Source organism: Rattus rattus, chromosome 12 (genome assembly GCF_011064425.1).
Source record: "Rattus rattus isolate New Zealand chromosome 12, Rrattus_CSIRO_v1, whole genome shotgun sequence".
Lineage (NCBI taxonomy): Eukaryota > Metazoa > Chordata > Mammalia > Rodentia > Muridae > Rattus > Rattus rattus.
In genome coordinates, this window is record NC_046165.1 from 47,963,505 (window position 1) to 47,977,814 (window position 14,310).

Genomic DNA, 14,310 nt, shown 5'->3' on the forward strand with positions numbered 1-14,310 from the left:
CTTTGGTCAATACACTGACTACTGGCTACAGTGACAGCACACACCAATGACACACTTGAGAGACCATGAGACCCAGCAAACACTAAGAGGACAATAAACATCAAAAGAGCTGTCCCCAAACTTAAATGAAATACACCAATCCCTTTTAAGACAGTCTACTTAAACATGGTGGGGAGGGGGTAAGCGTTGTTAAATGCAGACCTGTGCTTATTAATGAAGGCAGTAATTAGTAACCTTCCCAAACAGAAGCAGTAGACACTGATGATTGCACTCCTGAAATCAACCAAATATCTAATGAACAATATTCTCTACCAACACCTTGTTTAGGTCATGTACATGTGTGGTGTGCCCGCACTCACACATGTACTGTCTATTCAGAAAGATGAAACACTGCCATGCATTACACAGATGTCTAAAACTATGATAGCACAAGAAAGGGAAATTATAGATTCACTTCTCTTATCAGCAATGATGCAGAAAACCTTGACAAATGAAATCCCACCACACCTAAGTGCCACTCACTGTAATTCATGACAAATGAGATTTATCCAATGTATACAAGGCTGGCTCAACTCAGAAACCAATTAACAGGATCAAGCCACAGCAGAAAAACCGTACAATGTAATAATAAATGCACTTTTAAAGATTTGGTTTTTAAAGGTTTTATGTCTGTGTGTGTGGTGGGATGTGGGTATAAGGAATGTGCGGGTGCCTTTGATGATCATATGAGGGCATCTGGTGCCCTGGAGCTGAAGCGAGAGGTAGCCCTAAACTACCCAACATGGGTACCTGGGGCAAACTTGGGTCCGCTGGAGGAGCAAGTGTTGTCTGTCAACCAGAGTCCTCTCTGCAGCCCCTTCAATAAATGCTCACGCATCTGTCAAGAGTCAACATCAATCCAGGATCAAAAGCACTAAGGGCCACTAGAATGGAGAGGAACTTCAATCTCACGAGCATGCCTACAAGACTGCAGCTAACCTCACAATGCCTTCCCCTAATGCTGACAACACAAGAACATGTCCTCTCTCACGTATCCAGTATCAGATGGGCTAATGCAATACAAAGGAAATGAAAGACAGACTCGAGAGGAATAAATCACAAGTATCTCTGTCCCCAGACACCAAGCACTCCAAGTGAACGTCTCTGGAACACGGGTGGGGAGGGGGATCTCAACTGTGTAGGTCACTACAGCGGGGATGAAGGACATGAAGCTAATACACGACAGTAAAGCCAGCTGCTTCAAGGGATAAGTCACTGGAAATGAGATAAAAACCACTGCTTCGCTTTTACAGTAAACAAAACACAAATGGCTGGTGTACAACTATCAAGGCACTCCAGAGGCTGAAGCAGAGGCCTGAGTTTGAGGCTAGCCTGGGCTACAAGAGCTTGTCACAAATTTTAAAAATGGGAATTAAATCTTCTATTATCTCATATAATTTGTATGTATATTTAGGTAAAGGACTGAAGTGCTGATGAAAATGAGCACAGACAGCTCCCCTCGTCAGGAAGGGGAAGACAAACTTTTCAGAGGGCAAGTTCATCCCATATTGACTCAAGAGTCAATGTAGCCAATCAAATGCTCAGTGGGTTTTGTGGATGGAGACAAAGACCTGAGAGATGGAGAGGCATGGAAAAGCTGAAGATGGAGAACACAAGACTGGAGGCAAGTGAAGCCTCGCACGACCATGGCTTCAAGTCTTCCCAAAGCTCCAGACTGAGAGGAAATGGTAGCATCGCAGTAACGGAGGAACGTCGTGCCAAGAGACTGAAACCAAGAACAGAGTAGTTATCTGAAGAAGTAACAAGGGCGACTCAGCTAAGTCGTCAAATTTCGGCCTGACTGCTCAAAGGGAGACAAGTATGTATCCTACAACTTTGGCAAAAAGTTAATTCAAAGTCAAAGAAATACTTGTTAAATGTCAAACTTGGGGATAGGCAGGGAGCATAAGAGGGCACAAGACAACAACAGAGTGGGGGGAAAAAAATCTATGTGAGTGGATTTGGAATAAATTTTTACAAACACCACCAAATCATGACTCATTAAAAGGAGAGTGGCAGGATGAACTTTACTTAAGATAAAAACACTCCTCCGAAAAGATCGTCAGAGACTAAAGACGAGCCAGAATGGGGCATAAATTTTGCCAAACATACATCTGACAAAGGACTGGTATCCAAAACACACCGTGAGTCAATTAACTGACTTCTGAGCAGGCAAAATCCCTTAGGATACCTAATGTCAAAGATAACAGAGACAAAACCCACCATACACAAAGGACCTTTCAACGAGGATGGCCAGGGACTTGTGAGCTCAAACTATGAACAGCCCAAACCAGATGCCACCAAGCGCTGAGGAGATTTGGGGGCTAGAGGATTCAGTCACTGCTGGCAGGGATGCAAAACAGGATGGCCAAAGAATCTATTTCTAAGATGCCTCCTCACCTCCAAGCCCTGGTGCCCAGGGGCAGCCAGTCCCAAACTACACTTTGAAAATTATTACAGAGGAAAATCAAATCTTTTCTGGGGTTTTGGGAGGAGAGGAGGGGTGATAGCTCTGACATCAAGGCACTTGCCTTCATGACAGCTTTGTGTATAATGGAGCCGAGCATGCGCTTACCACAGGACCTAGCCACACCGTGAGCAGGAGCCCCTAGGAGTCCTAGGTCGGTGAGCCTTTTCTGATGCCATCAGTGAATGATGACAGTGTGTAATCTGGCACAGGACACAGCACGAACAGAAACATAGAGGGCCGCACTAGGTGAAAAGAGAATACAGGAGAGATGTCCGCCTCACTGTCTGGTGCATTTCTCTCTAATTCCCAAACTTTTCAAAGTCTGGGAGCACACACTAAGTGAACCGATGTAGACCTGATACTGCATTCTATGAAAATAACCCACCTTCTTTTGGCAAAGATTTTTGATCAGACAGTAGAATTCTTCAAACTAACAGACTTTGAAATGGCATCTCTTCTGCCCATCGGCAGTACGCTCTTGGGCGGATTTTTATAAAAGCGGAGTTGCTTGGCATAGAAAATGGAAATACCCCCAACTTTCTCATAGGTTAGCTGAACCACTGGGTAAGGTTAGGCACAGCACCCAAGAAGTGTGTCCACTGTAGCTATGTAAAGAATATCCTTGTTTTCTCCAAAATCCTAATTCTGCCAAAGTAGGACAGTAGGCCCTCCCTCCTCCATACCTGTGGATCCAACATTTCGGACTGAAAACACTAGGGGTTAAAAGTTGTCTTACTATGCATGAGGAGGGCAGGTCTTATTGTTGCTCCTAAGTGCCAGTGTATCGGCAAGTCCAGAGATGATCAGACATGTTAATAGTTGTGGGTAGGAACACACATATACCACACCATTTTATAAAAGGCACTTGATATCCTGGATTTGAGCACATCCATTCGCACTCCAGAGACCAGTAAGCTCCTCATATCTTCCTGGAGGTCAGCCTTGGGTTCCGGTGAAGAACTAAACATCCTGACTGGCAACTAAAGAAAGTGCTGAGTTCCAGCGACACTGTGCTGCAGGGTAACTGGGTTTCACCTCAACGCACAGCACAGAACTGCAACTGCACTAGAACTCAGGCTTCCGCATCTACTCGTCACCATCTTCGGTGGTGTGGTGAATTTCCCAAACTGTTCCAAAGAAGCACTGCTTCTCATTTCTAATTCTGTTACTAAGCACAAGTTCATTTCCTCATGCCAGCCATGTAACAATAGTTTGGCTCCAAAAGTCCTGATTACCCTTAAATCTGCAAGGACATCCTGGAAGAGTAACATTTTATATTATACAGGTCATTTAACACGCAATTCAGTTATCTGTGTCAGAACTAAGCAAGCAAGCCCAAAATACCGTAAGTGGAGATTATACTTTTGTATCTGATTTTCCAAGGTCTTACCTATTTCCTTGACTCTATTCTTTTACTAAACTATGCACCTTGTACAGTTTGACTACTGATCTGATTCTTATAAATAATCCCTTTGTAAGACAACCTCAGCATAATAAACAAGGGCTTACGGGATAAATACGTAAGGACTTATATAGGATACATATATATGACATATGTATATATGACATAAGATCCCATGGACAAGGAAGGTTGGGTTTTAATAGTCAGACACATCTGTATTGTGCTGGGTCAATGTTACACATTAAGAAACAATGAAAATCCAAACATGTTCAGAGACCTATAAGGCTCCCAAAGACGTGCTTTATGCGTAAGGGTAGGGCAATGCCTGATCTAGAAGAAAGGGGGCTCAAAGCTGACGGGACCAACTACTAGACATCATTACGAGTGTCATATGTGACAAGGATCAAACTTGTTTTGCCATCCAGGAGGGCCAGTAAGATCCAGTCCCAGCTGTGGCTGAGTCTTCCACACATTTCCTATTTGTGAATAGTGTGGAATTAGAAATGCTACACTGTTTCTATGTATCCATCAAGATGTATGTACAGGGGTGATAAACTGGTTAAAGATCACATTTATAATGCACACTGGAGCAAATTCTGGGTCAGATTCTTCTTAGAACTAACTATCCCAAACTCAGAACCATCTATGTCATCAAAGGGTGAGCTGATGACAGATTTACACCAGCAATTATTCTGTTTTATACTAAGAAGTAGAAGAGATTTTAAAATCCTTCTAAGTAAAAGCAGAATGATGACAAACTGGAGTTCTTATGAAGACAGCTTAAATGCGATATAATTCATGTTGTTTTCTATATTACCTCTCATGAGTCAATGACACTTGTGACCTTAAGAAAAAAATTCTAACTGGTTTTCTACCATAGTCAAGACTGAATTTCTCTCAGATACACTAAGTATTAACACTCAAGCTTTTTAACCTACTGAACTGTCCTTACGGATAGAATATAATAGTATAACTTTCCCTTTTCAATTACTTTTATATACTAGACATTATTTCTTACTCTTAGAAATATGGGATTACCTTAAGTGAATTTTTATAAAATCCTTCATTTATTAAACCAAAATAAAGATTTAATATTTTCTAAATAAAGATTTAATATTTTCTAAATCTAGGTGTAAAGCAAAGGAAACGAGAGGACGAAGTGGGGCCGGGCGGTGACTGAAGAACCCACATTTCCATGCCAAGTCCAGTGCTTTCACAGCCCTCACAGGATGCAAAACACCACACTAAAGGCCGGAAGTGATACACTCAGGAGGCTGAGGCAGGAGGATCACAAGTTTCAGACAGCCTGTGCTACACAAGAAGACTGTCTCAAGTAAGACCCACTAAATTAAGAATGGGTCGAGAACACTGAGAGGACAGGTAGAAGTGACCTCGGCACCCGTAATATTAGGTTACTTGTACATAAAGAAAAATACAATGTCTACAGATATCTTTCTAAATAAACCGCAAACATGTAAAAACACATCTGTGGCTTTCTGTGGACTGGGAAGTTTCTGGAAAATCCCATTCCTGCTCCTTTATCTTTGCAGAGAAGCCAACCCACCCTGCTGGGGTGCTGTCGTCAGGACACTGCTGACCGCATCCTGAAGCTCGTCTACCTGCAGCATGCCTTACCTCTTGTGTAGAGGATCCCTCTGACCAGAATTTCTGAAAACTCCGACGCACACTTCACAGTTCTGTAGAATTTTTACTATAATAATCTAATTTTGCCTTAGATTTTACTAGTGGAAAAACTCCAAGGCACCTGTGTGATTACTTTGATTTTTTTTTGTTTTGTTTTTTTTGTTTTTACCTTTAGAACCCAATTAATATGAAATCCTTTTAACAGGTAACAAAAACAACCAAATGGGAGGGAAAAAAACCTTGCTTAGAAAACCCAAGCATAGACATTCTGCTCAATGGGGCAAAGAAAAGTGAGCTGTGTGCAGACTTGCAGTAAGTTTAAAGGTCAGGATCTCATAGTCACTGGCTTGTGACTTTTCATAGACAGAAGCTATCCAAAGGTCTATCTTTCTCCAAAAAACCAAAACCCCAAAACCCAACTTTTATTTTACCACATACAAAAAACCAAGTATGTTAATACCACAGCTAAGCTATTCAGTGGTGAAGCCAGAGGCCAGGCCTGACTCCTGAGCATGTGGGAATAACCACATTTCCACTTTGCCATGCTTTATTGTGAGGGAGGGCTAATGATAGCACAGGGAAGACTGCAAACGCAGCACGGACACCTCTCCCTTTGTCATTATCTTTGTAATCAAAGAGCTTGTGTGGAGAAACACAGCCTTCCTCTCAAACGGGGTTGCGAACCTCTCGACGACTCAATTCTAACATTAGGCACTCTGCCCTTTAATAGAACATTAACTCATCTTTTCCAAACTTACCCGATGAACAAGACCAAAAAATCCTGGCTTCATTTCCCCTGCCCCAGTGTAGTAGGTATTTCAAGTTAAACCTCCCACTTATAGCGCTCATTTTGCTCAGAGTAGCATTTCCTTGGGAAGCCAAATCGCTAGGCTGTCAAGCCTCAAGCTTTATTTCTCGTGTGGGACTCCATCTTGGGTAATTTAAAGTATAGGAGTCCACTTTCTGAGCTTCACTTATTGTCACCTGGTTCCTCTAACAGACCCAGCAGGAAAAGGGAAGGGCATGACGGCTGCCGCAGGGAGGTGAATATATACAGCTATGAAGACCAGAGTCACCCGTGTCTGGAGAAGTTAAAGGCACGGGACTCTCAAGTCAAGGTCTACTATTTGTTCAAGCTGAACAGTAAACAGAAAACATTTTTCTTGGTGATACCTCATGACTTGGGTGATTCTCCAATCAGTCACTATTTCCAATAGTTTCTGCTTTAAGCAGAGGAACAATTTATGTATGCTATTTTGTAAGGCGTTATATTTTGATTAATCTAATCTCAGAAATGTGATCAAATTACTCCTAATATTTACTATATTGACTCTAGAATTTTAACAATTAGAGGATTTTTTCCAAGATAAAAAAAAAAATTAGAAAACAATATATTCAGAAATACTTAGCAAAAGACACATTTAAGTACACTTAAAAATATGGTTGCAATTTTTCACTTTCTACTCCTGAAACAAAAATAAGCCATTTATCAGTAAGTGCATTTTTTTCATGGAGAAAATATTTATTAGTTTTCAAATGATCACATAATACAAATATTACACAATATATCATTCTAGAGAAAAATCACTTATATTAATATTCATAAAGTAAACATGGAAAGATATAGATTGCATATTGTGACACGAAAATGTTCTTTAAGAATCTAAAAAGAAAATGCATCAAAATTAAAATCCAAACAAAACAGTTCACAGTGATACACAGTTTCCCTTTGCAGTAGCTTGTAGTGATGGGGAGTGGATATGAACTTACATCTCATTTGCATACTTTAAGGGACAGAGCTGAAATTCATTAAAGCTTGAGATTCCAAGGTTAAATCACTTTGTCTTCAGTGCCAAGACAAAAGGCTAGTGGACTCAGGCCATAAAATGGGTTGTACTGTGCTTTAAAGAATGCCACAGGATTTCTATGTAAATCTTGCTTTCAGTTCTGAATTCCTTCTAAAATATTCATTTGTTTTTCGTTTATATGCACTTGTGAATTATCTTATTAAGTCAGGACTACAAAGCTGTAATCATTCTACAGGAATTCAGAGTTCCATGGGGAATTTTTTCGTTCAAAATTATCTTTAATATCTACTTTTTAAGCATTATACTTTTAAAAAATGATTTATAATTAAGAAATAGTTCTTATAGCCAAGAAAGACTAAAAGTAGATTATCTCTTAGCTGATAGTCTTAAATTTTAAGAGGCTAACATTTTAGTAGTCCTATTATTAATTCTACAATTTCTCTTCTTAAAACTTACTCTAACTTAAAAGGAACTGGCAGTATCAGGTGACTGTCATGGTTTTCTTCAATAGTTTTGACTGGCCAGTTACTAGATAACCAAAGAAAGAAATGTCATTTTGACAGCCTCTGCCAATTGGTAATTTGGACAAGTACCTCAAGACCACTCACACCTACAGGTTCTTTCTGACGGGCACCTCTGCTCCATCACTCAGCGGCAGGACGCCGTCAGTGCAGCGTAAACCCTAGCAGGCGTTTATTTACTGCCTAGGAACACAGAAGACAGCTCCACAGCTTTCATCATTTGATAAATTACAGCAAAAATAAGGCTCGGGGCCAGCAAGAGATGAGCCAAGAGTACATCCTAACACTAAGACTCGAGCTCACCCTTTATTTGCTGTCCCCTTTAGCACTGGGTGACAAAGGAGGAGGTGGTAGAAGGGTTCCTCAAGCTTTCTGTATTTTTTTTACGCTACTTTTTAAAGTGGGGGTTGCCTATGTGATTAAAATGATTTTCAGTTCCACAAATCTTTAAGTGAAACGGATACAGAGAGCTGCTTTGAAAGACAAGACTCTCAAGCTTCCTCTATTTCAGTCTTCAGAATAAGAAATATTTTCATGGCCATGTAAAACTCCAAAATGAAAAGATTACTTCATTACTTGAGCCTTTCCATTTTCAGACCAAAAGTAAACCAGAGTAAATCTTAAAAGTTTGTAAGTAACAAGATCAGGTGGTTGGCTCATCCTTGTGTCTTCTAGACATATTGCATGGATCCATTCACCACTGCCTTCCAAACTGCAGGTGCTGCCATGTGTGACAGATATCATCCATGAGGGCTCTGCTAGAGGAGTTCCTTTTGCTGAAGAGGTATGATGTTTTACCAGTTGAAAGAAATCTGGGCAATTAGAGAACAAATAAACCGGTCTCCCATTATCAAGATACCTGGAGTCACAGAAGAAGCCACCAAGGAAACAATGAAAACTTGCCAAGGCACCAAGTTCACATTCTACCCACTGCAGATGGTAAGAAATGCCTGGACTCACACCCTACCCCTGGCATCAGAGAAACTAAGAAAGAACCATCTTAATGCCCTAGGAAAAAATACAGTGTTGGCATAAGTTACATTCCAAGGGACTAGAAAACTTGATTACATAGCTTTCAGGGACATTAACTTCTGAAACTTATATTCGTTCATATTTATTGTCTTAAAGAATGAAGCCTACATTTGACAGTAAAGCCACAACAGTCCTAAAATTCCATCTCCTAAGAGACTGAGTGTGAAGGCCTAACACTTAAGGTAGAAAAAAAGACCAAAATACCCTCACTAACAGGCCAGGGTGACACCTGAATATTCAACTATATAAGTTTAGAGATTTCAGGTGTCTAGTTCAAAGATGAAGCACAGAAACTTCAATTTCCGGACTCTACAAGAACTCTATCAAGTCCACTGTTACAATAAAGGCCCATGCAGAAAATGACTGCCTTTCTTTAATTCCTGTGAACTACACAGGCATGGAACAAACTGTGTGTGCCCCAGATTAGCCACTGCATTAATTATCTGGAGAGGAAATAAATAGATTTGCGGTTGTTTTGTGAATGGGCACTAGACAGTTCTCTCAGGAAACACAGAGTCGCACCTGGCTCTGGGAAGAAGCCAAGGGGATCACCAACAGAATAAATGGGCAATGGAAAGACACTCCACTCTACAGATAAACCCCAGTAAGTAACGGAAAGCACCCACTTGTTTATTATCCTTTCCCACTCTCTCCAGAAGCTGGGTATTCTGTCTCCAAGGGCTCAGTGGAGAAAGTGGAGCCCTGACGTCAAAGCTCCCCGTGGTCTTGGCTGTATCTGTGGCTCTAGGATCACTCCTTGCACCTCTGGTAGGAGAGAAGCACTGAAATAGAGCTGAATATAGATTTAAGAAAAAACTCTTATTAAAAAATTGCATACTCTGGTCATTTGAGTTTGTAATGGCTTATCCTCAGAACAAAAAGGAGCGGTCTTGGTACAAACTTTCTTAAGCACCATCTTAATTTCAATTGTAGAAATCTGTTACCACAAACGATTGACTTCCTTGGTAGCTACTAAGAAGGGGCCTGTGCTGGTCTAAGCCATAACATACTCTGTGACAAATCACTCAACTTCAAACAGAAGATCAGAGCAAAAACATAAACCATAAGTTATTATGGGAAACAAGATCATATTTGTTTAAAGGGACAGGGAGAAGGCATTCAGCCTGAGATATATCAGAAGATCCCAGCTAATTCTTCTATTGAAGAGAAGAGGATGGATTGGAAAGTAGAAACAGAATCATCATAGTAAAAGAGGAATGTCTATAGAGCTCAACTCAATGGTTTAAATTGCAGTAATTTAGACAGACTGATCAACATTATAGGCCAATATTATAGCTTGAAAACAGGTTAAACTGGAGTTTTATCAAAACTCTGACTAATGTCAATGAAAAAGGTTTCTTCTTCAAGCAATCAGCAATCCTTGGAACTGGAGGCAGGACAATGTTCATAGTACTAGATATAAATTTTTATAAATGCATAATCCTTTTATTTGGAGTCAAGAGGGACCAGGAATAATCATTAGTGGCCAGAATGTAGAAATTAAAACATCAAAGTATACCAAACAATAGATGAAGGTGAAGATGCTGGAAATAGTTTTACTACAGGACAGAGGTTCAAGAGCACATAGTGTCTGATCAGGGAAGGCTCAAGGAGAAGCAGAGGCAGTGCAGACTTACAGTTACAGGGACTAACAGCACTGCCTCGGGGTGACCTGTTATCTCATACACAGCGTGCTTAAGTCTGCATGTATCAGTCAGCCGTGGTGTCCTATTTCTGGGACATGTTATATTCTGGGTGAATGAAGGAGGGGAAATGCAGCCAAGTTATCTTCCCCTCACACCAACTGGTTATCACAAGGTTTCCTTACCTGGTAGTGGACCGAGGGTTGTGCTGTCCTGTTCTCTACCAAACAACCAACAAAGGTTACATCTCAGCATTAAGGAGGCAGTGACCATGACAGTGTCTACTGCCTTCACTTCCTCCTGGCTCTGGCAGCCAGTGTGGAAACATACCAAAGCTGAAAAGGAATGGTTACTCCATTATCTAACAACGTTTAGACTCAACTTTCTCTAAGCCTGGAGGTGAAGAGAAAGCTGAACACTTCTACTTAGCAACACACCCCACTCTGCACAAATGAGGAATAACGACAATGTGGCCTAATAAAAGGAGTCTGTGATAAATTTAGCCACCCAACCTATAATTCCAAAAATTAAATGGAAAAGCAAAACAAAACCACCAAAGTTAACAGGAGGTGCGATTGGCACCTAGGGAGATATGGAATCAACAGAGTGCTTCACAGGCCAAAGTGGCAGCACGCAGTCCTCGATCACAGTGCCTGATAGATTGCCAACAGACTGCTGTAGACAGTGTGGTTTTTAAAGGGCTGCCCAGTGTTATCTCCTTGGGGAGGGAGACCAGGAATGACGAAAGAGAGCAGCACACATTAGAACCAAGGCCTGAGTACCTGAGTACAGACTATCTAGAGAAACGCTTCTAGTCCTTAGAACTGAAGGACATCAATGACGTTCCTACGGCTGGAATTGTCCTTAGTAACTCTGCTGCGAGAACGGCATGGACACAGTGCATCGAAGTTGCCTCAGACACACGCCCTGTGGATGTCTCCAAGTAAGCGATAGAGAAATGGTGCTGCGAAAGTTACCCCACAGTAGTTAATCTTGTTGGAAAGTCCTTCCTTTTGTGATAATATTTCAGTATAAGTATACTGATGATTACTTAAGAATTCTACATTGATGAAATCTAAGTAAAATTTAACGATATCAAGGTAGAGTTTTTAAAATCTATTCAGAAATTATAAACAAAGGTTGAGATTTTTTCCAAAATTTCCCAGTTTCCCCCCAATAATCAAATACCAATCATAACACAGAGCTGGGTGAAAGCTGGAAAAAGACGAAGGTCATCTTGAGATTAGGTTGGGTTCACAACTTCAGCAGAAGCTCTAAGCTGATTACTTCTAAACATTTATTTTTACAGCTTCAAGAATACAGGTTAAAAACACAGCCATCTTGGCTTGAAAACAAGAGGGACCACAGAAAGGAAGCCTTAAACTCTGTATGTTCAGTTACAGAGCAAGGTCAGTGCGAGCTTCCCAAAGTCCCATTTCTCTCAAGACAGTCCTTTATTCTGCCTTTAGCACCAGGCCTCTGACATGCTCTTACTCAACAACAAACGTTCGCCAAATAAAAATTACTCTGAAACCATTCAAGAGAGCTGGTATTCTTTTTACTGTAAATTAAAATCCCAGTTGGATTTGATGATTTTATACAGAAAATGTACAATTTCAAGATGAGGTCATGAAGTGAAAATCATCAACGTTGACCACCCAAGGCATTCCTCTATGTGAGATTTTTAAGGGGAAAACTAAGCTTTCTGCAAGACTAAGACTTAATTACAGAGAATAAATTTCAAACCACAGTCATAAACTCTGTCATGCTATAATGTCACAGCAAGGACGTGAATGGCCTCTGTACCCACAGGTCAGCAATCGTCAACATTCTCTGATTGTCTACATTTCTGAAGATTCTTACAGAAAATCCAGCTACGTTCAAACCAAAAAGAAACACTAAGTATTTTTATATATACTTAGCATTATCTGCATTTACACGTCCCACTGACAAAGACATGTTCCTTGGAAATGTCTATCAAATGAGACTATCTGTAAAATTTGCCCTTAGTATTTACTGTATTATACGCATTCCTACTATCAAAGAAAAAGAGAACGCTATACCTACTTATTTTTAACCAATGCACTGGAACATCATTTTTGTTGCTGCTTTTGAGGCAGGGCCTCTCGGAGCCCAAGATGGCCTTGATCTTCCACTTCTGCCTCCCTAGTGCTTGGACCACACAACAGTCTGCCCACAGATGTGGTTCTCCCTTACAGACTGTGCAGCCCCTGATCTAGTTAATCTGCTGCCTACCAGTGTGCAGATTTATAAAGGAAGACAGCATAAATGACTTGGTCACTACCACAGCATCTTTTTCTTACCTTCCAGCACTCTCACTGGTTCAAAAGAACGTCCATTTAAAAATAAACTTCCTATAGATTCCTGTCTATAACCGTTCCAAGTTGGTCATCAAAAGAAAATGTTTTGCTTTGTCTTTTAAATAAATGCAGAATCTTTGCTCTCCAGGCCCTAGGACAGTGTGTGCCACCCTGAATAAATAATTCAGTGCATGTTTTCCAAGTGAAGCGCACTAGTCAAGACAACGGTAAGGAGAACTGTGTTTCCTGGCTAATACACAAGTAGACACTACATGGCTCAACTTTAATTCTTAAGGAAACATCTTCATCCATTGTATCAGAGTTCAGACAGGAGACGAGACCAAACCCAGATCTGCCAAGTGCCAAACCAGTGTGGCTACATAGTCAGACCCCATCTCAAAACAAACCACCCAACAGACAACGAAACTCCCTCCCACGTAACAAAGTCCCATTATAAATGTTCTTTCATCCTTTTGAAAAAAGTAATGTTCAAAATGTTGCTGGGACTGAAGTCACAGCACTAGACTTAAATGTCAAGTTCTGTGAAAAGGACAAGAGAGGGTAACTAACCAAATGTGTCTTCACATGAACTAGGGCATACGATCGAGTAAAGGGCTGAAAATGGAGACAATCCTTAACGCACTACATTTAAGGCAGTCAACTTATGGAAGACTGATGGGCAAAGGGCAATCAGAAAGCAGACCTGCTAAGTTCTGCCAACGAGGGGCAACCCCAAAGGAAAGGCACAGCACAAACATCCTAAATCTGCCTCTGAAGAGAGAGCGGTCTATGTGACCTGCCGCATCACTGAGAGTCATTTTAAGTCTCGAGTCACTCAACTGTGCTTTTCTAGTTAGCCTCCTGTTCCCTCTCCAAAAGCTCCTTATGCCAGCTTGTCTTCTTAGTATAAATTACTGGCTTTGTTCTTAGGACAGTCAAGAGACGCCTCCACTGTATTTTTTATCCTAGGACCCCGAGTTGTACACTGTATAAATACTCAGAAAGAGCTAAAAAAGACAACAGACAATACTCTTGTTTCACTGACTAAATCAATTCCTTTAGTATCTTAATCCATTTATGGCAAAAACTGTTATTGGTCACCAACAACAACAAGATGAAGAATACAACTGAAAAGACCCTGAGGCAATAAGGATGTCAGACACTAAATCAAGACAAGAACAAGAAACAGAATACATAATGCTGGCCCAGGCCATCACCTCCACAAAGCAAAGAGAGAAACAAAAACCCTCTTGATCAACGATTGAGACAACTCCAGCACTGGGGCGACTGGAGAGCAGGCAGCTCCTGATCTAGGCATGGGCAGGCAGGACACAGCAGCAATCCTCTGCTACTACACTCCTATCATCATCCCATCAGGAGAAAACAGAACCGAGTTGGCTGGTACACTCTAAAGACAGTGAGACCCAACA

General features: G+C 40.9%; 1 protein-coding gene across 4 annotated transcripts in view; it reads right to left on the bottom strand.

Annotated features, from left to right (window-relative positions):
- Positions 1-14,310, bottom strand: part of Tsc22d1 (TSC22 domain family member 1) — a 101,246-nt gene that overhangs the window by 68,050 nt on the left and 18,886 nt on the right. Inside the window, exons 2-3 of one of the 4 annotated variants that reach the window (XR_004389618.1) lie at positions 9,543-9,709; positions 7,057-8,696 (exon numbers count right to left, since the gene is read on the bottom strand). The exons of 1 other annotated variant lie outside the window; for it this stretch is intronic. Coding sequence is in view for 1 of the 3 variants with exons in the window: in XM_032917664.1 (XP_032773555.1) it covers positions 9,667-9,709 (43 nt within the window). In the remaining 2 variants the exon portion in view is untranslated. Of the gene's footprint in view, positions 1-7,056; positions 9,710-14,310 lie in introns of those variants that run through there. 2 more of the 4 variants (XR_004389617.1, XM_032917664.1) reach the window with 2 other exon arrangements.